The 24,436-nt window shown below is 50.5% G+C and overlaps 1 protein-coding gene across 1 annotated transcript in view; it reads left to right on the top strand.

Annotated features, from left to right (window-relative positions):
* ALDH1A3 (aldehyde dehydrogenase 1 family member A3) overlaps positions 1–23,428 on the top strand; it is a 36,734-nt gene extending 13,306 nt beyond the window's left edge. The window contains exons 6-13 of the mRNA XM_044230362.1: positions 2,574–2,702; positions 4,466–4,579; positions 6,785–6,887; positions 8,989–9,173; positions 12,532–12,696; positions 13,840–13,997; positions 15,265–15,339; positions 21,555–23,428. Coding sequence (XP_044086297.1) covers positions 2,574–2,702; positions 4,466–4,579; positions 6,785–6,887; positions 8,989–9,173; positions 12,532–12,696; positions 13,840–13,997; positions 15,265–15,339; positions 21,555–21,627 — 1,002 coding nt within the window. The 3' untranslated portion in view covers positions 21,628–23,428. The remainder of the gene's footprint in view (positions 1–2,573; positions 2,703–4,465; positions 4,580–6,784; positions 6,888–8,988; positions 9,174–12,531; positions 12,697–13,839; positions 13,998–15,264; positions 15,340–21,554) is intronic.
* Positions 23,429–24,436: the final 1,008 nt, after the last annotated feature.

The following is a 24,436-nucleotide window of genomic DNA, read 5'->3' as shown; positions in this document are numbered from 1 at the left end:
AGATTCTGCCCCACTCCCCGGTGGCCTCTGGGACCCATTTCTGGTGTGTTTCGGTCACACTGGAATTAACTAAGTATTTTCTCTCTGGCAGGGGGCTGGGTGCTTCAGAGTTATTGGGGTGGGTTAGCTCCCGTACCTGCTCTCACGGTTGACTCCTGGAGCACAGCAGAAGGCACTGTGGATTCCAGCCGAGGGCTCAATAATGCCAGTTTCTCTAGGGCAGGGGTCTTTTAAGAGGGCCTTGAAGGATGAGAGAGAGTCATTCCATAGGAAAATGGGTCTTCTAAGCAGTAGGAATGGCTCCAGTGAGGGTGTCAAGGTGTCTGGACTCCTGGGGGGGTGGCTGTGCGGGAGGGGGAAGCAATAGCAGGACAGCTGGTGAGACCACACTTAGATAAGGACTAAGTGAGGAAGAGGAGGAGCACATGTCCAGTGGTCCAGGCCGGGCACCCCTAGGGAGTGGCTGCTGAGGGCCTGGGACTCTATTCACTGGGCAGTGGGGAGCCTGACAGGTAGCAGGGAATGGAGTGATGCTGCCCTCGGGCCACTGCAGCACCTGGGCAGGAGGCTGTGCAGACAGGCAGCAGCGTGGGGAGAGGACTGGAAGTGTGCTCTGTGTGTCTCTTCCGCCAGCCATTGGGAGCCCACTGTGAGCCAGGCACGGTGTCAGGGTCCCAGGTACTGAGGACATGAAGCCAGAGGGCTCAGCCCTCTGAGGGCCCCTGAGGAACTCACAGGTCAGTTAAAAGGCTGAGAAAGGAATCCCCAAGAAAAATGGTAAGACAGGACCTGTTGGAAGACCAAGGGGAAGCATGGATTTGAAAGCTCCTAAGGAGGTTGAGTTGGTGGAGTTTAGTGTCTCATCAGAGGTCGGGGGTGAGTCATGGCTGGAACTGGGTGGATGGTGTTGCTGGTGGATTTGCGGAAGACTGGGGGAGAAGCGGGTTAGGGTGGAGTGCTGTGACAGATGAAGGTCATTCTAGACAGATTGTCATAGAGGGGCTAGTGGAAGAGACAAGCAAAGGGTCCCATTGGACATTTGCATATTTGGCTTGGGGGCTCGAGAAAGGTGAGGCCTGGAGACGCCCACTGGCAGTGGTCAGGACAGAGGAGTTTCCTGCCCATCAGGTTGGGAGGAGGGGATCATGCAGAGAGGGATGCAGAGTGAGAGAAGAGGGCCTGGGGCCAAAGGGATCTGACTGAGAAGTCTGAGCAGCTAGGGTCAGGGACATCCCTGGAATGGAATACATTTCCAGAAAAAGACTATGGTCAATAGGGTCCTCTCCTTCGTAGCAACTAAAAAGGACACAACTGCTAGATTTGCTCGCTGGCAGCAGTGTGGGGAGTTTGGGGTTCAGTGGAAGTCCCATTGCTGGGGCTTACAGAAGGGGACCTAAGCATGTGGGCACAGCTCTTCCAAGAAGCTTCGAGGGGAGAGAAGGGAGCTGCTGGAAGTGGCAGAAGCCAAGGGAAGGCAGAGATTTGCTTGTCAGAGAGGAGAGATGATGGTATTTGTGTGCTAAGGAGTGGGGGTCCAGGAAGAAGAGGGGACCCCAATCATTAGTGGGGGGTACCCCAAAACAATGCCTGCCATCATTTAGCCGAGCACATTGGCCCTTGGGAACTGGGATCTTAGATTTGTTGTCTCGTGGTAGGAATTCCAGAGGGAGCTGGGAGAGAAATTAGAGTGGCCTGATCACAAGGTAGCTACCTTCAGCCAGCCCTGTACGTACAGCTTCACAGAAAGCTCCTCTGTTCGGCATCCTTGGAACATAAGGAGCCAAAAGGACTGCTTTGGGATGGGATGGTTGGGGGACAGCTAGAATCAAGCTACCTGCTCTCTTGGAAATGCTCGGTTTCATTGTGCCTCATCGAAGATGATACTCGGAGGGGCAGGGTAGTGGGGGACGGGGGACACAAGGCTCGCTATGAATCCCGGCCTTCACCTGCTAGTTTGTGACCCTGGGCAAGTGACCTCTCCCTTCTGTGCTTCATCTGTAAATGGAGGGGATAATAGGACTATCTCATATGCATTGATAGGGATCAAATGAGTTAAGTGTTCAGTGGCTAGAACAGCACCTGGAACAGAGTGAACACTCTGTGGCTGTTACTTCTTGTGTTAGGCTTCTTATCACTGTGATTTTGGTATCCTTGCCTGTGTAGTTGAAAGACAACAAGAGACACATTTCCCAGCATGATCTCCACCAAACAGCAATCCAGTGGGGGTTTAGTATGTATTCTGTAAGAAGAGAAAAAGATCCTCTAATACCTGAGTTTAGCAGAGGCAGGCCTCGTTCCTGCAGTATTTTTCAGCTCCTTTAACACGCTGATAGCATCATAAACCTCTAAGAGGAGAAGGTAGTGCGCCTACAGCAGAATCCTCTTTGCAAAGACTACTTATGGCAGGAATGCAGATCTGATCTTTGCATACTCCTATATTACCTCCAATGCCCCAAATCTAGACTGTGCAAAGCAAATTCCTCCCTGGAGACCTTCCTGGGCCTCCAGGACAGGGCAGCAGGGTGGATCAGACTCCCCCACCCCCACCAAGCTCCTCTATGTTCTGTCCCCAGTGGAACTTCCCTCTGCTGATGCTGGTGTGGAAATTGGCACCCGCCATCTGCTGTGGGAACACCATCGTTGTGAAGCCGGCGGAGCAGACACCCCTCACTGCCCTTTATCTGGGCTCCCTGATCAAAGAGGTAAGGCATCCGAGAAAGAAAGAAAATATTATATGTTGTTGATAACATCCCCACCACCGTCACCAGATAGAGCTGCCCCATCACGCCGAGTGGTGCGTGACAGTGCCAGCCGGCTCACAGCTGAGTGGGAAATGGAATGGCTCCCTGTGTTGTCCTTGGCAGGCGCGCGCGCTCTCCCTCCTGCTTGTGGTCACTGAGCTAGAAGCAACTCCATTCCTCCCACGGATCCTAACGAGAGGACTGAGCTCTTATTATGGGTTCAGACCTATGGTTTAGGAGCAAATGTTTTGTCTGGAGGGTTTGCAGGAGGGTCCCTCCAAGTGTCAGAGGTTCCTTGGGGCTGGCCTCTGTGGTGTGGCCAATGGTCCGCTGTTCTCCTGGAGGGGTCCTCTTGCCAGCTCCCACTGAAGGGGCTGTGGCAAGCCGGGCTCATTCACCGGAGCCTCCCTTCCAGTGCTCTGCGCTCGGGCCATTGTCTTGTTCCCTCTACTCCCCACCCCCTACAGCCACCATGCTGGGAAACCAGCAGCCCGAAGAAACACCTCCTTCCAGACACACCTGGCATCATGCTTCAGCCCTGCCGAGCCCAGCTTGTGTGTCGCCGAGAGTTTAAAAAAGAAACAGGAAGGAATGAGGGATGGTAGGAGAGAGCCGTTCCTTTCACTTCTCGGCTGGCTCATACTGTTGGGAAGCAGCACCTTTACTACTTAGAAATAATGCTACAGCCGCCAGGAACTGGCCCGTTTTCCACTTTCCTTTGACTGGGGATGTAGGACATGATTACATCATGTTAATGAGACGACAGATTCTAAAATCACAGCCGCAAACACACAGCACCTAGGAAAACGAAAGACTCCAGCACTATGTCCCAAAGTCTTGCCTTTCTAAAATAGTGTGTTTGCATGAGATGGTAATTAATAAATTATTCATTAAATCGTATCCCCCACCTTATTCATTTGTGGTGTTCCTGGTGAATAAAGAGGCCTGGGAGGAGCAGGGCAGGAGGCATGAATGTGAAAGAAGTGACTGTCCCCAGCCTTCAGGATATGCCAGCTTGGGGTGTGGCCCAGGTTCAACAAGCAGGAGCTTGGAGGATGTGATACCACATTGCCATTTGGAACATTGAGGGGCAGGTTTAAGAAATGGGAGCTGAAGCCCAGGGAGAGAATATATTCTTTTTTTAAGATTTTCTATTTATTTATTTGACACAGAGAGAGAGATCACAAGTAGGCAGAGAGACAGATGGGGGGTGGGGAAGCAGGCTTCCAGCTGAGCAGAGAGCCTGATGCGGACCTCGATCCCAGGACCCTGGGATCATGACCTGAGATGAAGGCAAAGACGTAACCCACTGAGCCCCCCAGGTGCCCAGGGAGAGGATATTTTGCAGGGGCCTCTGAACCTTGGAGGATGTAACCAGGGTATCTCTCCTCCCTGAGAATACATATGTGTAGACAGAGCCACACACACACGCACACACGCACAGAACGGAGCTCAGCCATGGGGGTTCACTACCATTTTGCTCCAAGTCCCTTTTGGGTTATGAGGTACTGCCTGGAAGGAAGGGCGTACGTACGCCTCGCCCGGGCCCAGCCTGCATGCACCCTGCCCACCTCAGTCTGGGTCCCCGGGTGGCTGTAAGACCCAGGCCCTGGCTTCCCAAAGAGCGGAACATCCTACAGCCCTGGTTCCCTCAGCCTGAGCGCGGTCTCTGGCCGACATCTGTCCATTCTCCTGCACTGATGGCCGCCTTGATCTCCATCCAGGTCGGATTCCCTCCAGGAGTGGTCAACATCGTGCCGGGATTTGGGCCCACAGTGGGAGCAGCGATTTCCTCTCACCCTCAGATCAGCAAGATCGCCTTCACGGGGTCCACAGAGGTAACCCTCCTCACCCACGGTCAGTCAGCGTGGCAGTCGCTGTCTGAACCGAGACCTGGGAATGTTCCCCTCCAGCAGCTGAGCTATGATTTTCTCCTAAGTGTGGCCACGTTTCAGTGCGTAACAATCAGTTAAAAAAAAAAAAAAAAAGGCAAATAAATAAAGTCACTGGTCCAGTTTCCAAACTAAGTAAGTATCTAATAGAACTCAGAAGCCTGAGAAAAAAAGATTGGTAGATAAGATAAAATAAAAATGTAAAACATCCAGAGGACAAACAGTGTCATAATCGAAGTTCACGGATACATAGCAAGCTGGGAGAAACCCAGTCATGATGTGTGCAGCTCTCCAAGGCTTAAAATCCATAATACCCTTAAAAATCAGTGAAAAAGGAAAAACAGACAAATGAACAAAAAACAAGCGCTCTCAGTGGTGGGGCAGTTTGTAACTCAGAGAAGGGAAACACCGAATGTCCAACAAGCTTGACCTGGCTCATTGGTCATCAGGGAAACGCAAATTCCAGTGGAAGTCGGAGTTTTTGTCTGTCAGATGGGTAAAAATCAGAATCTGGTCCGAGGCCGTGGGAAGCCAACAGACACTCCCCCATGGCAGTCCCCAGGCACAGGGCCACCTCGTAGTATCGATCCCACATTGGACTCAGAAATTCCATTTCAAAGCCACTGGTCAGAGAGAGGGCTTCTCACAAGCCCTCAAGGACATGTCTTCCCGTAATTGTGTCCATCCTGTGTGGGGCGTTACAGCCACTACAGTAAGGAAGACTCTTTCCTGGCTGAGTTTGAAGCACACAAAAAAGTAAACCGTGGGAAAGTGGGTACAGAATGATCCCACGGGGAAAAGTGTGTGTGGAGATAAATCCGTAAGGATGCCCAAGAAGTTCTTCCTGTGGCCACGTCTGTGCAGGTCCTGGGGCATAGGGGAAAAGGGAGATGAAAACTTTCTCCCTTTGCCCTGACACACATCTCCGTGGGGAATTCTGTGTAATATTCTTCTGTCCTTGAAAAAGAAACAAATAAATGCTTCCCAAGCACTAAGTGTCACCCCCCCTGCCCCGCCATCTCCCCAAGAGAGCCCAAGCTGTCTTCTCCCCCAATAGCAGACTCGTCCCTTCTCCTGCCCATGCCCGGCTTCTCTGCAGAGACACCTGAGCCCTCTCTAGGCGCCTTTAGGGCTGCCCCATGGGTCCAGTGGGGTGCTTTTCTCACTGGGCAGCCAAACTCAGGGACAAGAAAGTGGCCTCTGCCAGCGGCCTTGCTCGGCTGGCAGGCATCTCCGGAAGGGGGACAGGGGTGCTTTCCCACCCTAGGTCTCCCTGCTGCACCCAGCCACGCAAGCCCACCTCAACCCCACAGGGAATTGCCAGTCCGTGGCAGAATGGTGTTCCTTCTGTTGCTCTCTGGGGACAATCCCTGTCACTGTGGGACTACTCCAAACGTCATTCGCTCCATCACCTATGAGCTGGCCAATATTGAAAATGTACTCACACCTTAGTTTTGGGGGAACAGCCTCTTGCTGGATGTCTGGTTCTAAGTGTCTGTGTGTGGCTCGGTCTCCTGAGAGTCTGTGGGACCCGCCGAGTGATGGTCCGGCCCTCGACTCTGGCAGCGTGTGCTGTGATAGGAGAGACCCTCTGGGTACGTGAAGGAGCTTGGTGAGGGGGTCCTGTTCCTGCTCCAGGTACCGGTTCTCTCCCTTCCCCCTCGGGAAGCCTCGGTCTTGAGTCTGTTGCCAGAGAATTGGCTCTTTCTCCTTCTGAAGGTCAGCTTTCTTATTACCATAAATTTGGAGGTTCCGCAGATTATACCAAAGAGCCCCACGGAACCCCGTCCCCCATGAGCGAGCACTGGAACAGCTACCCCTAGGTCCCCTCGAGCACTCTTCCAGACGAGCTGCACCGGCCTGCTTCCAGGAGCCGGCTGTGCCACTAGCCCGCTGCGTGGCTGTGGGCGTATCGCTGGGCCTTCCAGAGGCTCCCGCTCCATCCACCCCTGTAAGTGGAGCAGCTCAGACCAAGTGATGTCCAGGTCTGATCCGTGAGGAGACGCAGGGAGAGGCCGGGGCCTGGGGAGGCAGCCTCAGAGGCCTAAGGCTCCCGGGCAGAGAGGCAGGAGACCCATAGATTTATCTAGAATGTCCGGGCCAGGTCTGGCCCAAGCCAAGGTTTCATCTGGTCTGTTTTTCATCCTGAAGGTTGGAAAGTTGGTTAAAGAAGCCGCCTCTCGGAGCAATCTGAAGAGGGTGACCCTGGAGCTTGGGGGGAAGAACCCCTGTATCGTGTGCGCAGATGCTGACCGTGAGTGTCTCCCCTTCTGCACGTTGCTGGGGTTTAGTCCTTAAATCTCTTCCTGATTCCTTGTGCAAGCTCAGAGCCAGCTGAGAGAGAGACACACGTATACACACGAAATGGCGATGTTTATCCACCTTGGGTTGTCCTGTCCTAAGCAGGCAGATGAGATCAAAACACCAGCTTTATTGCTCATGGAAAGCTGCCTTGGGGAAATATGTGTCCTGTGGGGGCGGGGGGGGGGTAAGGGGCTGCCTGTTTCTGCCCTTCAAGATTATGTTTGTGTTCCCCGTCCCTGCAGAGCTGGGGACGTAAGGAGCCGATCCAGATCTTTCTCCAGACTCCCCTGTGCAGGGAGATGGCCAGGAGAGGGAGGAGCTGGGCAGGTGCTCCCCACTCACAGGCATTAATCACCCCCTACCCCTCTCCGAAACTTGAGATGTTTCTTCCTTCTTTGTCTCAGGCCTGACAAATGAGAGGACAGTGGCAGTGGACCCTTAAACATGTCCCCCTAGTCTGGGTCCTGTTTGTCTGTCTGTCTCTCGCCACCACCTCTTCTCTGGGCAAGCATCCCTGCCCAGCAGCTTGGGGACAGTGTGTGTCTTGCTAGAGGTTCCTGAGATGATATGAAAATGTATGCTATTCTTGGCTGCCATGTCCAGAGGAAGGAAGGGCCATGTTGGACATTCAGTCTCCTGCTGACAGGGTCAGCTGCCAAAAGTTGTACCTTCCCAGGTACCCCAAAGCACCTTCTAGAAAAGCCTTCCTCACCTGCCCTCTTGAAATTCCTTTCATGGAGAACAAAGCTTTACATTCCACTCTCAGATAAGGTGGGCACTGCAAATATCCCTGAGAAAAGGGACCCTAGTACAATTTCTTGCTAAAGTGTAAAGGACTGATATCACTTCCTCTTCTTGAAGCTGGCTTTCTGTGGGAGAGCGAGGGACCTGGGTGAGGCAGCAAGCTTCAGGGAAGGAGAAGGAGGCTGGGCATGAGGACAGATGACTCCTTTGTTGCCTCGGCTGGTGCTTCCTTGTAGAAGCCTTGGTAGTGTTGGTACTGGTTTCTGGAACCACACAGAGCAGTTCTGGCTATTGCAACATCTGGGGTCCCAAACTCCAGTCCTGAAGAGCCAGAACCCCTGTTTCGCATTCTTGGGCCACCATATCTGGGCACCTGGTCTCCACCTCAGCTCCTCCTCTCTCCCTGGCACTGAAGGACGCTGCAGCTAGAACACAAAACTCCCTCCCGTTCGGGGTTGGTTTTATAAGGCTCATGAACGCGAGGGCAGCATTCCCCAGAGCTGCTTCAGAGCGGTGCCGGGGTGTCTGGATAGCCTGCCTATGCCCTGCAGGGGCCATGCGTTTGCCCAGTGCAAAGTGTGCAAAGTGTGCCCAGTGCATTTCCTAAGCAGCAGCGGGCATGTTGGAGGGGGGCGGGGGTGCAGAAAAACCAGCTTACTGTGGAGCGCTGGAGACCACACTGTGAGCTGTAAGCGATACCCCACTGAGCATTCTTCTCCCTGAAGCACGGCCCCGAAGGTTTTCCTTACTAAGCACCCTTCTGGTTTTAACCCGATGCCCGCTCTCAAGTTCGGATACAGACCTCCTCAGGCAGAATCAGTGCTCTCTTTTTAACCCTTATCTGTCCTACATGGAGTTAACGTTACTAAGACTTAATAAGCAAAAGAAGTTGACTTCGTAGGACTTGGTAGTGAAGGAACCTCAAGGTGGACTAGCTCTCACCTGTCGGCCTGCATCAGTACTTACTTCCTGAAGACTATTCTAGAACTCTCTAGAATGCAGGTCCTCCAGAAAGGGGAAGGAGTGGGGGTCCGGAAGCAGGTGAACCGGGGAGTGCAAACTCTCTGTGGTCCTTAGAGTAAGGAAGTCCTGCACTAAGGGACTGATTTCCCCCCACAGTCGGGTGCACCCAGAAAATCCTTGTTCCTGTCCTCACTGTTGGGAAATGCCGGGAATAAAACTAATTTCTGCAAAGCGGCCATTTCGGGGCCTGTTTTCTGGTGCGGGCAATTAGCGTTGCAGCTGTCACCCGTCCTGCCCTAACGACTTAATCGCTTCCTCCTGCCCCCGCCACCCCCTCCGTCCAGTGGACTTGGCAGTGGAGTGCGCCCATCAGGGAGTTTTCTTCAACCAAGGTCAGTGCTGCACAGCCGCCTCCAGGGTGTTCGTGGAGGAGCAGATCTACGCGGAGTTTGTGAGGCGGAGCGTGGAGCACGCCAAGAAGCGTCCGGTGGGAGACCCCTTCGACGTCAGAACGGAGCAGGGGCCGCAGGTAACCCACTGATGCTGCAGAACCCGCCGTGTGCCTCTGGGGGCTGAACCAGGCAGCCCCTCTCGCCCTTGGCCCCTTACAGCTCTGGTGCTTTTCCATCAGTTCCCGGGTCCCTCCCAGACAGAAGGGAGGCTGCCTCGCCTTCCACTTGCTTTCGTTTTGACGCCACCCCATCGGGTCTCTGTGGGCTTATAAAGCGGGAGTGGACACACAGAGGTTTTGCTCTTTGCGGCTGATAATGCCACGCTTAAGGCCCCAGCAAGAAGGGAGGCATTCCCAGTTCATACGGCGCCATGCCTGCGCCCTCCAGCCAAGAGGGCCGTCCGGTCTCTGAGCCACCAGGATTCCCAGAAGAGAGACTCAGGCAGAGGCTGTGTTACCCGGCTGGTCTGCCTGCAGAAGAGGGGTTGTAACCATGGCCAAAAGGCAGCAAAGTACAGGCAGAGGCCAAATACCTAGAGCCCACGGTCTGAGCCTCCAGGCCCTCCCTGGAACTCACGTGCACTGTAGGACAAGGTCACGGTCGGATACCAAAGAATCCCAGTGGAGAGGGAGTGCACAGAGGGCTCAGGGAACAGGGCTGCGTCTCTGGGCAGGAGGAGCCCATCTCTGGAGGCCTGATTTGTGAAACTAACGACGGGATGAAAATGATCATAACCGCGAGGTTTAATAACCTCTTTAAAAGGGCACATCGTGTATCGCTTTCTTACTAATTATGCAGTACAGCAGATGGATAAATATTTAAAAGAGGGCAGCCTGACCATCCATGCATTATTGAAATAGAGCTCAACAGCAACCCACTTTGCTGGGAGCCAAAGTCCTGCCCCAGCCACGAAGTTGCAAATCACATGTCCAGACTCCGTACTTGTGTCTGTCCCGGGAGCTCACTGCTTCCGCACTGCACTGACACCGCATGTTTACATGGGAAGCCACACAAGTTTGGCTCTGTGACTTTGTGGAAGTCCCCATCTGGAAAATGGAAGTAATGGATGAATATTGTGAATATTTCAAGATACCTAATAAGTCTTTTTATTTTAAAGGTGGAGGCAAGGGGAGCATTCAATGACAGGCTCCCTGATCCACGTGGCAAAAGAAGTGCATGACTTCAGGCCATGTCTATCAGGTCTTGCTTAACCATCCCCGTGGGGGTGCCCTGGCCGGGGAAGGGGGAGGACCATGTGGAAAAAGGTGCATTTCTGGCCACTGTGCCCATCCTTGCCTAGCCTCAGCCCACATGCACGGCGGCTCCAATGCCACGTGACCCTGGTGGAGAGAAGCATCCCAGTTGTGGCCAAAACTCTCCACCCTGCCAGACCTCAACTCCAAACCTAGTGGCCAGTGACACGAAGTTGTCTAGTGACCTCGGTTGGATTTCAGGTCTGAATGCAAACATGGCCACAAGCCATTATCAAATCCACCGTGATTGTAAAGCTAATCCAGACTCCGTGGGAAATATGCGAGCTGATCCCATACTAAGGAAACCTTTCACCCCATCATTATTCGTAAGTCTCTTTCCAAGGCTCCAGGCTTGACTTCTGAAGCCAGATACAGAAATCTCTTCCAAGAGAGCAGATTCAAGCAGAATGGGTGTTGATTTCGTCGGTGCTTTTGATGCTGCTGCTAAAAGTCCTTCTGAAAGCTCACTTAAGCCGCCTAACCTCAGCATATTATTTTAGGACGATGTTGGATTTTTTTCCTCCCAAAGTGCTTTTTCATCTACGGTAATAAGATTTTTACTCAGAGAGGATTTACAGCTGTCCAAATAGTCCTGTCTTTCTCCTGCCTATTAAACAGCTAGCTGACCTAGATCAGTGTCCACTGCAGACAGCCAGCCAAATGCTCCAGAATCGTTCAGGTTTATTTGGCAACTGAGTGACGAGGCGCATAAACATTGCACAAGACACCTGGTGGGGGTGGTTCCGGTGCCCTCTGCAGCAGAGCCAAGTGTAGCTTCCAACCTGTCCTTCGGGGTCGGCCTGACTCTATCCCTGGTGTTGTGCCCGGCCATGTCCTTTACTTCTGGAAGGTTCTCCTTCCAGCACAGGAATGCACCAGCTGACATTTCTTGGGGGATTATTAGATTGAGACAATGTGTTCACATGGACTCATCAGGAAGAATGGAGTCTGGATATGCAGGCTTTCCACGGGGACCCAGCACTGCCCCCAGGACAGACAGACAGAAAATAGTCACAGCCATTCAGGACCTGTATTTGGTGAAGCCCTTCAAACCCTCTTGGCCTCTGGGGAGGAGGGAAGGGTATCTTGGAACTCTTAACCCCAAACTTGGTTCACCCAAGAGAAGTTGAAAGAACCTTGAGCTATTACTGGAATCATTGGAGTTGTTTGAATTACTTGCTTAGGTGGGCGTACATTCCCAGGGGTTAAAACCTAGAACACATAGAGAGGTCAGTGGAGAAAAGGCTTTCTTCCATCCCCCCTTCTCCATTCATAGGCCTGGTTCTTAACCTTCCTTCTATGGGTATCGCACAGTCTTAGTTTCTCATGTATCCCTCCAGAACTTCTTTATGGATATAGAAGCAAATATGAATATGTGCTCTCATTTCCTCTGGTTTTTTTTTGTTTGTTTGTTTTTTACCCAAAGGGTAATTGATATCTATCCTGTTTTTCACCTTGGTTTTTGTGCCCTTGTAAGAAACTTGGAAGGGCTTTCTATACTAGGCTGGGGGTTGGGGGTACAGGGTAAGGTGGTCAGCTTTCCTTCTCCCTTCTCCTCTGCACCATGGATGGGCAATTCCCAACTGTCAACCTCATCCCACATGCCCTGTTAGAAGAGGGCAGGGCTTCCAGATAACCTACATGACACTCAGCTAGACTGGAAGTTTAAATAAGCAAAGAAGACTTTTTTTTAATCATAAGCATATCCCAAATAAGGAAAGACTTCTTTAGCATAAGCATATCCCAATCATGACTTGGGATATGCTTAGGCTAAAAAAGTCTTTCAAAAACGCAGATTTAACTGGGTGCCCTGTAATTTTATTTGCGAAATCTAGCAACCCTTGCAGGATGCAAGAAGTTGGGAGAGCAAAGAATGTGACCATTTCAGATCGCGTTTCATTCACAGGTTTGCTTAATAGCATGGAAGGGGTGGGTGGTAGGATAGACGGTACACGGGAAAGGATGAGGAGAGCCTATCTCCCCATCTCTCCCCTGCTCCAAAAAGCCTAGACTTGTGCATCAGAGGAATATCCGCATACAAGGCACATCTGTCCCGTGAATTACGACTTGACAAGAACACTTAGGGGTAGGACAGCTGATCATGTGAATGGCCGTTGGACCCATAAGATGGCAGCCGCCACCCGAAAGGACTTCAAGCCATACCTCTCCTTGTGTTTTGCAGATAGACCAAAAGCAGTTTGACAAAATCCTCGATCTGATCGAGAGTGGGAAGAAGGAGGGAGCCAAGCTGGAATGTGGGGGCTCAGCCATGGAAGACAGGGGGCTCTTCATCAAACCCACCGTCTTCTCAGAAGTTACGGACACCATGCGCATTGCCAAAGAGGAGGTACTGGAGGTGGCAGGAAAATCTTCATCTCCAGGGGACTCTTGTGGGGTGGGAGGGCGAGAGGAGGGAGTCATACAAAGAGAAGTCTTCTCCAGGGCTCAGGGACCCCGGAAGTCATTGTGAGGGGGGAGTTTTCCTTTCTCCTGTGGCTTTCTTCCTCTCCTTTGGTTTCTGAGGGAAGCCATCTTGCCTACCTGCCTTTGGGAACCCCTAGCCCTATATAGCAGCTGTAGAGTTTGTCCTAAACCCCTCATTTTCACACGTCTCTGGGGAGCCTCAGTCCCTCTTCTTTCTTCTAACACGTCCTCTGGTTAGCTCTTGGTGGAGGGTTCTTGCCCCCTGTGGGCTATACCAGTGGATTCACAGCCCAAAGCTGCCTTCAGCCCCGCTAGACTGAACTAAAACGAAAAGTGTGTTCGTTCAAAGAACACATCGGGGCTGGAATGCTCTTTGAGGTTTTCTGTCACAAGTATCCTTGGAAATGCTGGAAATTGAGGAGACCCCCGCCCCAATAAAAGTGGGATTCTAACTTGGTCTTTCAATCTCACTGTGAGTCTGGATGGACACGGGTTCCCACCTAGGGTCCCGGGGGGTGGGGTGTTTTGGGACGCAGAGAAAGTGAATCATCGCTGAGCGCTTCCTGTGTGGGTATTTTATAGACTTTCTCCTGGAGGTTTTTATGGGATTTTTATTTTTATTTTACATTGCGAGGAACAGTGTCTTCCTCCGTCCCCTGGGAGTTATTAGGGAGACATTTTATGGTGCCTTGTTGATGGAAAACGTACCGCCAAGAGGCCGGGGCACACAGTCCTACAGCTGTGCCCTAAAACCCCCTCAGCAATAACTTTCCACAAAAAAACTCGCCAAGTTTTGTCTTGTGGGCACGTCAGCAGGATGGGGCTTCTCAGAAGCCCTGATGACAATAAGAAAAAGAAGCCTGGAACATGCTTTCGGTTGGTATCTTAAGTTCGGCTTCGTCGTAATCCTTCCCTTCAGATGTCAAGTGTCCGGTAGCTCAAAAGATCTCCTCAGGTTCTTTGCCCTCCAGTCCTCGTTCCTCACACGTGTGAGGCCGTGCTTGCTCCGAACGGACGCCCTTCGTCCGGACACCCCCCTCACCGCTGTTCTTACAATTCCACATAGATTTTTGGACCGGTGCAGCCAATCCTGAAGTTCAAAAATATCGAAGAAGTGATAAAAAGGGCCAACAGCCTTGAATACGGACTCACGGCAGCTGTGTTCACAAAAAACCTCGACAAAGCACTGAAGCTGGCTTCCGCCTTGGAGTCTGGAACCGTCTGGTGAGTAGCAGATGCGTGCGTCTCCACTCTCCGGAGGGGGCTGGCTTGCTCGCTTCACCGCCCTTCTGCGGACAGACAGCTTCTAGTCACATGTTCCGGGCCAAGCACTGTCTTAGAGCTTTGGTCCATCCTCATGACCACGTCTGAGACGGACACCGCCATTGTCCCTGTTGAACAGAGGAGGAGATGGAGACACAGAGAGGCTGGGTGATTTGCCTAGGGTCACACAGCGGGTACAGAGCAGAGCAGAGCCCAGAGCCGGCTGGCCAGCTCCGCTGCCCCTGTTGCTAACTGCCGTGTTTGCTGTCCCTCGCGCTCCACTTCCTCTACCTTTATTTTTTATTCTGACTCTAAAAGCCGTGTATGGTCTTGTCCGAAATGTGAACCAAAGTCCCTGCTTCCCCAGTCATCTTGCCAATGACATTATCCTCACTGGAACGATGATAACGCTTTGGGGCTCAGAGAGGCTAAGTTACAAGCCCAGAATCCTTACAAGCCAAGAAGCAGGAGAGCTTTGAGGTCAGGTCTGGCTGATTTCAAAGCTAAATCTCATTCCCTGATGCCGCAGTTTCCCTCTTCTTTCTTCTCGCCTTGACATTCCATTCCTATCTTGGCGAAAAGCTTTATGCTTAGGAATATTCAGATTTTAGGCGTGCCTGGGTGGCTCAGTCAGTTAAGCACCTGCCTTCAGCTCAGGTCATGATCCCAGGGTCCCAGAATCGAGTCCCACATCAGAATCCCTGCTCAGTGGGAAGCCTGCTTCTCCCTCTCCCTCTGCCTGCTGCCCTCCCCTGCTTGTGCTCTTCCTCTATCTCTCTCTGTCAAATAAATAAATTAAAATTAAAAAAAATTTTTAATGACTTTATTTATTTATTTGACACAGAGAGAGGTCACAGTAGGCAGAGCAGCAGGTAGAGAGAGAGGGGGGGGGAAGCAGGCTGTTCCCCGCTGAGCAGGGAGCCCAATGCAGGGCTCGATCCCAGGACCCTAAAATCATGACCCGAGCTGAAGGCAAAGGCTTAACTCACTGAGCCACCCAGGTGCCCCAAAATTTAAAAAAAAAAAATTTAAAGAATATTTAAATTTTAGCTTCTAGTGGGAAGAATGCGAAGGCAGAAGTTGAAAACCCACTGTTGTCATTACTAAAACTTTGACAGAAAGTCATCCTTTAGGCAACGGTCTGTTTCATGCCCCCGAGAGCGGGGACACCCGTGACACTGGTCGGCCTTCCCCCGGTAATCGTGAGCATCTTTCGTTCCTCCTCTAGGATCAACTGCTATAACGCTATCTACGCACAGGCTCCATTTGGTGGCTTTAAAATGTCAGGAAATGGCAGAGAACTGTAAGTATTTGCTCTCGCACGCCTGCCGGCAGGTGAACAAAACACACCCTAGATTCGCGGTGGGCAGGAGTGCGGGCAGGTGCTCTAGTCCACCGGCCTTGCCCCGTGTCCCACTGAGTCAGCCATGCCAGGACGGCTGGCGCCCCTTTCCCTCCGGGGCTGTGATGGATCTCTCTCACCCTCTCTGTCCCTCCTGCCTTCCCGCTTCTGCTGTCCTCCACCCTCATCCTCATCCCCTGCTCCTTCGGGCCCCGGGACCAACCTCTAGCCTCGGCTTCCGTGTCCTCCCCGGCACCTACCACACATGGAGATGCCAATAGAGACTTGGCCCAGGCTCCCCACACGAGGACGGGGGCAGAACTGGAAAAGGGCACTTTTTGCCAGACTCACACAAACCCCAGCCCTCAGCAAGGAAGACAGACTCTTTCCGAGGCTCCGCGGGCAGACTCGGGGTACTCTGACTCCTTCTCCATGCCTCTCTGGGAGACCTACTGCTGTGCCCTTCGTGGCTCCCCTCAAATCCACCACATGCTCCCAAAGGGCTGCTTTCCATCTTGCCCGCTGGGAAGAGGCACTCCGTGGGCAGAGAGTCATGGACAGGCTTTCCTGTGTCTGGCCCAAGATAAAAGGTCCAGGCACGGAGCCGGACAGAGCGTTCCAGGAGTGGACACACTGTCGTTTCCAGCTGGACGAGGCCTTCTCTCCCACGTCCTTCTTGGTGGTTTTTATTAGCCTTTGTGGACAAACAGCTTTTGGGATCCATCTTCCCAGGGGGAGGGACCATCTGTGACAACAGGCAGGGCTGCTCCTGGAACATTTCAGAGGGCTCCGAGCTCTTACTCTTTGTTAAACAGTCTGTGTTATTTATATACAAATGCATTACCTCGTACTTGTTTGTAGATCTTCCAATGGGAGAACTCAGAGGCTTCCCCTCGGCTTGGGCCTTCGTGGGGCCCTTGGGCAGCTCCCCTTCCAGATTCTTCCTAAGGATGTTACTAGAGAACGGGGCTGGCTTCCCTCCCTGAACAAATGCTTTCGACTCTTCTCCATGGAACTGGGGTCCCTCCCCCAATCTTGGTCTTTCTTTTTGATCCAGTCATGGCAACTATGCCAGAAACATCCAAACATCTGAGGAAAACATGTCCACTGGTGTCCCTCTCATGCCTATGACATGTTTCCCCTTCAGGGAACCTCAGTAAATTCTCAGCCGTGAGAACCCTTTGTAGAAATCATGTTTCATCCCACATGGCTTGTCTGTTTTCTGTTCTATGTGCCTCTGCTTCAGTTTCCACACCCTCCTGCTTGAGAGAGGCATGGGGCCTGGGCTGGGGTCACCTGGGTCCCTGTCAGGGCCCACCACCAGCCGCAGTACGGGTGACCGCTGGCCGGTACTGAGCACAGACCGTGCAGGCTCTGTATGAACACTTTTTCACGGGTGCCTTCACGCCGTGACAGTCCCCAAGATGGTGTGTCTTTGTTCTGATTGCCATGCCAGAATACTGTGTAGACGGGGTGGCTTAAACAGGAGACACTGATTGCTTACCATTCTGGAAGCTGGAAGCCTGAGATCCAAGTGCCAGCAGATCTGGGGTCTGGGAAGGGCTCCCCTCCTAGTGGATAGAAGGCTGTCTTCTCACTGTGTCCTCACAGGGTGGAGGGGGTGAGGAAGCTCTCGGGGGTCTCCCTTTTAAGGATACTTACCTATTCATGAGGGCTTCCAACTCTCCTAACCTAACCACTTCCCAAAGACCCCACTTCCTAATACCGTCCCACTGGGAGTTGGGGCTTCAGTGTAGGAATTTTAGGTGGACACAAACATCGGATCCATTGTAGATGCCTGCTACTACCACTAACTACCCATGTTTCCTGGTACTACCCCAGGGATGCCAGGGAGGTTCCCTGCCTTTCCAGGGGTCACACTGCCAGGAAGGGACAGAGGCGGGGTTGAGCCCTTGGGCCCACCGCACCACAACGCCTTGCTCAGTGGGGGTGTCACCTCGGTAAGCCACATGGACTGAAGCCAGACAGGGCATACGTGGTCATTTGTCTCCTCTGATCAGCTGCCTTCAACCAGTCAGGTCATGACTGATGGGGAGGGGACCCAGGACCCCACACGGTCCTCCCCCCAGAGGCCAGATGCAGCTTCCTGCTACAGTAAGAATTTGGGGCCCCAAGCAGACGAGCTTGGATGTCGAAGCTGCAGGAAGGGTGTGTGGGGCTCTCCTGACTTCTGGTGTGTACTAACTCACACCGACTCTGGCTTACGGCTTTCCTCACCTGAGTCATTTGTGTCTCCACCCCCCTCCAGCCCCTGGTTTTAACTGGCTTTCAGGGCCTCAGCACCCCTGTCTGGCTCAGGGTGCAGAGGGCAGCGTGGCTCTCATCCCGCCGCAGCTGGGACTTTTTTCCATGTGTTTTTTTGACCCTTGGCATATATTTTTTCAAGGCTTTTGATAAAGCACTTTAACGTAATTCACAAGGGGCCTGGAAACTGACTCGAAAACCAATTTCCATTTGCACTGGTCTCTGATTAATGTCTTCATGTTCCATCGAGTTCTCCTTTTGTGTGCTGGAGCACGGGGAGGGGGATTCCGTGGTTTTCCCCAGCCCCGGCAGCCTGGACCGGGCTGGCTCTCTGCCGCCCACCCACAAGCCCCTCCGGGGATCTGGTCCTGCGCGTATCTTGGGACGAAGCCTCCAAGTTCTCTTCCTCCTGGGCACTTTTCTGGGTGGTTTTGCAATCACAGCAACAACAAGCAACAAAAATCCACACAGTCGAGACGGGTGGAAAGCTAGGCCTCCCTCTGCGGACCCTTAATCCCGTTTGTTAGAGATAAGCATGGTCCTATCACTCATTTTTTTTCCCCATCTGTTTACTTAGCCAATATGTAATGAGCACCTTTGGGGCACGTGCTGGGTTCTGAGCCCAGAGCAGCAATCACACCTTCCCCTGCCAAAGTTCTGGTGGGGTCCAAGAGGAGAAGGGCCGGGCTCGTGATTGGCCTCCAGCGCCAAGACCATCAGGACTGGTCAAGAAACCCAATAGGAGATGCCACAGGGGGTCCAGAACTTGAACTTTGGCAGGAATTGCAGGAATAGGAAGAATAAGGTGATTCGTGTACTTCATCCTACAGAAATGGTTTAAGACTGGACTTGATTAGTTAATCAGCTAAGTAACTGAACGTGCTTTCATCATTTGGTTTATTACTTTTCTTTACGAAGTCGCTAAATCATTAACTACTTTGCGTTTTTAACAACGCAATACTAGATATTCACTTTTAGAATTTACTTGTGTATTTTCTTTGCAGTGCATTTTTTTCTGTTTTCTTTTCTTTTTTTAAAAGACTTTATTTATTTATTTGACAGAGAGATCACAAGTAGGCAGAGAGGCAGACAGAGAGAGGGGAAAAAACAGACTCCTTGCTGAGCAGAGAGCCCAATGCGGGGCTCCATCCCAGGACCCTGAGATCATGACCTGAGCCGTAGGCAGAGGCTTTAACCCACTGAGCTACCCAGGCACCCCATTTTTTCTGTTTTCAAATGAAATGGGAGCTAACTATTTTGGGGGCTTGAGAATGGGCTTTGGATATTCCTCCATTCTTTTTATTAAGGGTCTCCTGTGATGGACTTTTGTGTTATATCCAAGGGCTTTTCCTATTACGAACCATTCTGGCATAAATCTTTATGCCCTTGTGGGAGATTATTTTCAGAATAAATTCCTAAAATTGGGTAATCTGCTCCATGAAAAATGAATTTCTGGTCTTTTGGTTTGTGTGTCTTTAATTGCAAGGGCGTTGAGCATGTTTTTCACACTTACTAGTAATCTGTATTTGTTTTTCTGTGAACTGACTGTTCATGCCCTTTGTTGATTTTTCCATTTGTTTGTGGGCTTTTTAAATTGGGTCTTAAGAGCTCTTTGTATATGAAGGAAGATGGCACTGTTTCCCACACAGGGTTGTGATTGTAATTTTTTTCTAGCCTGTCATTTGTTTTGGGGGGTTTTTGAAATGGATTTTCCACTCTGCAAAAATTGAATTCAGTGCTCTGCGTATGGCTTTTATATTTTGTGTTGTGTTTTAAAAAGATTACAAAATACTTCACTCCTTCTCACGGGTTCTTGAACTATTTGTTTCAGGGAACTACCAAAAAAAAATCTTAATGACCTATTAATTAAGAAATAGTAATACTTTCTACCCTTTATTTATTTTTTTTAATTTTTTTTTTTAAGATTTATTTATTCAACAGAGACCCAGGAAGAGAGGGAACACAAGCAGGGGGAGCAGGAGGGGGAGAAGCAGTCTTTCTGCCAAGCAGGGAGCCCGATGCAGGGCTCGATCCCAGGACTCTGGGATCATGACCTGAGCTGAAGGCAGATGCTTAAGGACTGAGCCACCCAGACGCTCCTACCCTTTATTTTTTACCTGTACGTAGGAGGTGCTCTATAATAAATCATCTCCAAACAAGATAAGGTCAAGGAGGCAATGGTATGCCCATTTTAAAGATAATGAATTGGAGGCTTAGGAAGGCCTAATTACCTGCCTGCATAGGTCTAAGCCAATAGTTCTCTAGCTTGAGCAGTATCAGAATCTCCTGGCTTGTTACGGATTTCTGAGCCCCACTTCAGTAGGTGTCTTCGTTTTCTATTGCCGCTACAATAAATTATCACAAAATTTGTGGTTTGAACAACCTAACTAAAAACTATTTTACACAGTTCTGTAGGCTAAAAATCACATGGTCTCACTGAGCTGAAATCAAGGCATGCACGGGGCTGCATTACTTTCTGGGGCCTCCAGGCGGAGAATATGTTTTCTTGTCTTTTTCAGCTTCTAAAGGCTCCCCACATTCCTTGGCTTTCGGCCCTGTCCTCTGTGCTCAAAGGCCACACCGTTGCAGCCCTCTAAAGCCTGCTCTTGCAGTCTAATTTTCCTCTGACTCTCTTCTGCCTCCCTTGTTCCCTTTTAAGGATCCTGGTGATTACATCGGGCCCACCCAGATAATGCAGAATAACCTTGTATTTTATTTTTTTATATATTTTTAAAGATTTTATTTATTCATTTGACAGACACAGATCACAAGCAGGCAGAGAGGCAGACAGAGAGAGAGGAAGGGAAGCAGGCTCCCCGCCGAGCAGAGAGCCCGATGCGGGGCTCCATCCCAGAGCCCTAGGATCACGACCCGAGCTGAAGGCAGAGGCTTGAACCCACTGAGCCACCCAGGCACCCCTAACCTTGTATTTTAAAGCCAGTTAATTGGCAACTTTAATCCCATCTACATCCTTAATCCCCTTTTGCCGTGTAACCTAACACCAGTTCGGAGGGTTCAGATAGGGTCACCCTGACTCTGGGGCGTTATTCTGTCAACCCCTGGGGAAGGGTAGGGGGCCTGGGAATCTGCATTTGGTGCAAGTTCAGAGGTGTCACTGAGGCACTGAGACCACACTTTGAGAGCCACGGATCGAAGGGAGGAAACGGGACTCTGCAGACCCTCCAGTGGCCGCCTCAATTTTGAGCTCTTTTCCTCAACAGGGACACATTTGTATTTACCTAACCGCAGAGAAAGTGTCGTAGAGGCATTTGAATCTGTCCAAGGCTGCATCTCAGTTCTGGGAAGGGGAGCTGCCCTGAGGAAAGCCCATGATACCTGAAAGGGGCCCCTGGGCTCTGCAAGACGTAGAGAAAGGACACAGAGCAGACTCAGAGGTTGTGGCCCCCCGCGTGTCTAGTCTGTGCTCACATCTGCTCCCCTCACTGCTCTGGGCTGGCCTGACTCCCCCTGTGTGTCTTCTAGGTCCACTCTGGGCCCCTCCATGTCCCTCTTCCTTGTGGATCCTCTGGCCACATCGCCCGGTCCCCTCCTTGTCCACCCACGTGGGTCCTCTTCTCGCTCTGTACTCCCCACCCAGGGGATCCACCTCTCCCCTCCCCCTGATCCCTTTCATTCTTTTAAGGCAAACCCTTAGTCTTTCTGAATATTTCCAAAGCATCACACACCAAAAAACCTCATATTTAAACTGAAGTTATACATCGAGTAACTCAAACATACTAATGGTGTGACCGTCCTGGATATTCCCCTGTGAAGTCATCACGTTCTGACCTTTTGCGCCGACTCCAGACTGCCCAGCTGAGTAATTGGCCAGCCAAGCGTTAGAACACAGTGGCCACAGAATGGCAAGGTGACATGCCCATTTTATATTCTCCTCTTTTCTGTGATCGCAGTGGTGAGTACGCACTGGCTGAGTACACAGAGGTGAAAACTGTCACCATCAAACTCGATGACAAGAGCCCCTGAAGGAAAGGCGGGCTTCTTCCTCAAACATCTGACAGCTGAATGTGGCAGATCGAACTTTGCCGAAGAAAAAACCGCATTTGCCGCCTTCCCTGGGTTCCTTGGCGCTGGAGACTTTAAATCTACTGGATCTGAATGAGTTCCACTTTCCTCTCACACTCCTGTTTTAGTGACTCATCCGTTGTACATGTGGGCTTGCAGTCCCGCCTGGGGATGGAGCTCGGGGCCCTTTCGGTTTCTCCCTTTCAACCAGGTCCCCCTGGGGACAGTGAAGGGGCTCAGGGCGTGGCCAACGGGAAGTGGTATTTGAAGTCTCCAGAGGTCCCTTAAAAATGTTTGGCCGATTCTGACTCCGGTAAGAATTTGGAAAAACGCCCGGCTTGCTCTGCAAACAGGGCCCTGCACCTGCGGCTTCTCGGGGTTACCTGCCCATGACCCAAGCCCCTCCTACCAGTTAGCGGAAAAGAAACAGAACGAAGTTAAAAACATAGGAACAGGATTGTGAGGATCCAATGGGGGGCGCTTTGGGGAAGCAGGTGCCATGGAAAGGTACTGAAGGTCTTGGGTGTGAAAGGGCGTGGGTTCTTCAAGGACAGCCTCTTGACATTGACCATGGGACTCCGCTTAAAACGAAAACTCCTTTTGGAATATGACCGAATCAGTGCGTAACATGTTTATCTAAAACTATGTCACGGGCGACCTTAACCAAGGCACTTTCTTAGGCAGAAAACATCGCTAGTGTCACCTTTGCTGCTGGTGACCCAGTGATGACAGCTTAGCAACTGCGTTTTACAAACCAGAGCCATAATTCCCTTTTACAAATTCTGAATTTCTGCTATTTGCATTAACGGGTTATGATCCGCCTGTGTAGCTCTCTATGTCTCCAGCTTGGTGATGTATGTTAGATTAGCAAAGCATATACAACTGGAAAGGCTGTTGCTTTAATACCACTTGGTTTTTTAAAGTCCTATTTTGATATTAATGATTAATTAACAAATAACACCGGGACTCCGTGGAAGAACTGGGTCCCTCAGTACTCAAGTGGCCTGAGGACTGCACTAATATGTTGTGAATGTTTCTTTTCCTCTTTATATCTGCAAATGCTGTGCAATCCCAAATTTTAAAGTGTTCCCCGATTGCTTCTAAAACAACAAAACCAAATGGAATTGCGCTGTTTGGATACTTCCACTGTTACTAATTAGTTACTTTTCTGAGGGTGCTTCTATTTTGGAATTAGATTATGTTTGAGAATTAAATTGGGGGGGAGGGCAGTAAGATGACAAACGTCAAAACCAGTGTGATGGATGAAAGAAAGTCCTGTATGGAATGGGGTTGTCGTTCTTGTCAGAAATAGGCAATATGCAATTCACCTTCTCTGCATCAGTTAACACTTATCACTTAAACTGTCAGCAACTCGCTAGGTCAGGGGTTGACTTCGTACACTGAATTTTCAGGATTTTATCTCAAGCAACTATAGACACTAATCTTGTTAGTAATACATTAGAGGGTTCTTATTCTCTCATTGTACAATAATGCCTTTATTATGAAATGCTACATTATTTATAATTGGTATAGTTAATGTATCTTTTTATAGTTGTAAGTAAACAGAGGTGGTATATTCAACCTTCTGTAATATACTGTATTTAGAAATGGAAATCTATATAGTAATAGATTTCACTTCTTTTAAGGTTTACTCCTGTGGTATGGTTTCAGAAAAATCTATTGGCCTGGGAATTCTGACCCCCAACTACCGATTGTGTCTGACAATGCAACAATGATAAAATAAAATCGGATATTTGACAAACATTATTTTTTTTCATTTAAGGAACAAACTCACTTTAATTCTGCGGCAGACCTTTCTCTTTCTCAGAGCTAATGTACAAAATGGCTTGTCATAAAGCAGTATTTGTGGCTTAAGATTCAAATTCCATTTGCTCAATCGATAAGGCCTCACATTTAGCCTGAGTGTGAAACCCACTCGTCTGTGTTTGCGGGTTAAGCAGACAGGGAGCTCAGCCTCAAAGGCTCCACGACTTAGCTGGTGAAGTGTAAGCTGTCACCTAAGCTGCCCAAGTGTCCTTTTATTAATGAGCAGGTGAGTCTGGAAAATGGTGGGGATGATGACACGGGGGGTTAGAGAAAATATTGCATTCTGCTGCTGTCTGCACACGTTTCCATCTTTGTCACGAGGATCTTGGTGTTTGGGTTTGACCCAAACTTGAGTTTCTAACATGCCTCAGTCAGCAAGTCATGAGCTGACACTGAGGTTGGATGAAGAGCTTCCCTTGTACTCGGTTAGGTCCATCCAGTTACATCTGTGTATTTGATGTTGATCATCCAAGATCATTTTGGCTATGGGGTGACAAGGTGCCACTTTTTTTTTTTTTAAGAGAGATTTTATTTATTTATTTGTCACAGAGAGAGAGATCACAGTAGGCGGGGGGTAGGGTGGGGAGAAGGTTCCCCGCTGAGCAGAGTGCCTGATGTGGGGCTCTATCCCAGGACCCCGAGATCATAACCTGTGTTGAAGGCAGAGGTTTAACACACCGAGCCACCTGGTTGCCTCTCAAGGTGCCACCTTTTAAGAGAACACTTAAGAGAGGCCTGGATCAGATCTCTCTTAATGTATCCACTTACATAGGTATTCATGGATTTAGAAAACTTTCATTTCTCAATCTCAGTGTGAGCAGAACATTCTAGGAAAATGGCCTTTTCCTTTACTGGTTTATTTATTTTTCCTTTTTTGGTTTACTTATTTTTCCTTTACTGGTTTACTCTCTGAAGGGAACCATTCTGGGGACACACACTGGCT

The sequence above is a fragment of the Neovison vison genome, chromosome 13, assembly GCF_020171115.1.
Source record: "Neovison vison isolate M4711 chromosome 13, ASM_NN_V1, whole genome shotgun sequence".
Taxonomy (NCBI): Eukaryota; Metazoa; Chordata; class Mammalia; order Carnivora; family Mustelidae; genus Neogale; species Neogale vison.
The sequence above is the reverse complement of the archived record's forward strand: the minus strand, read 5'-3'. Positions and strand labels throughout refer to the sequence as shown.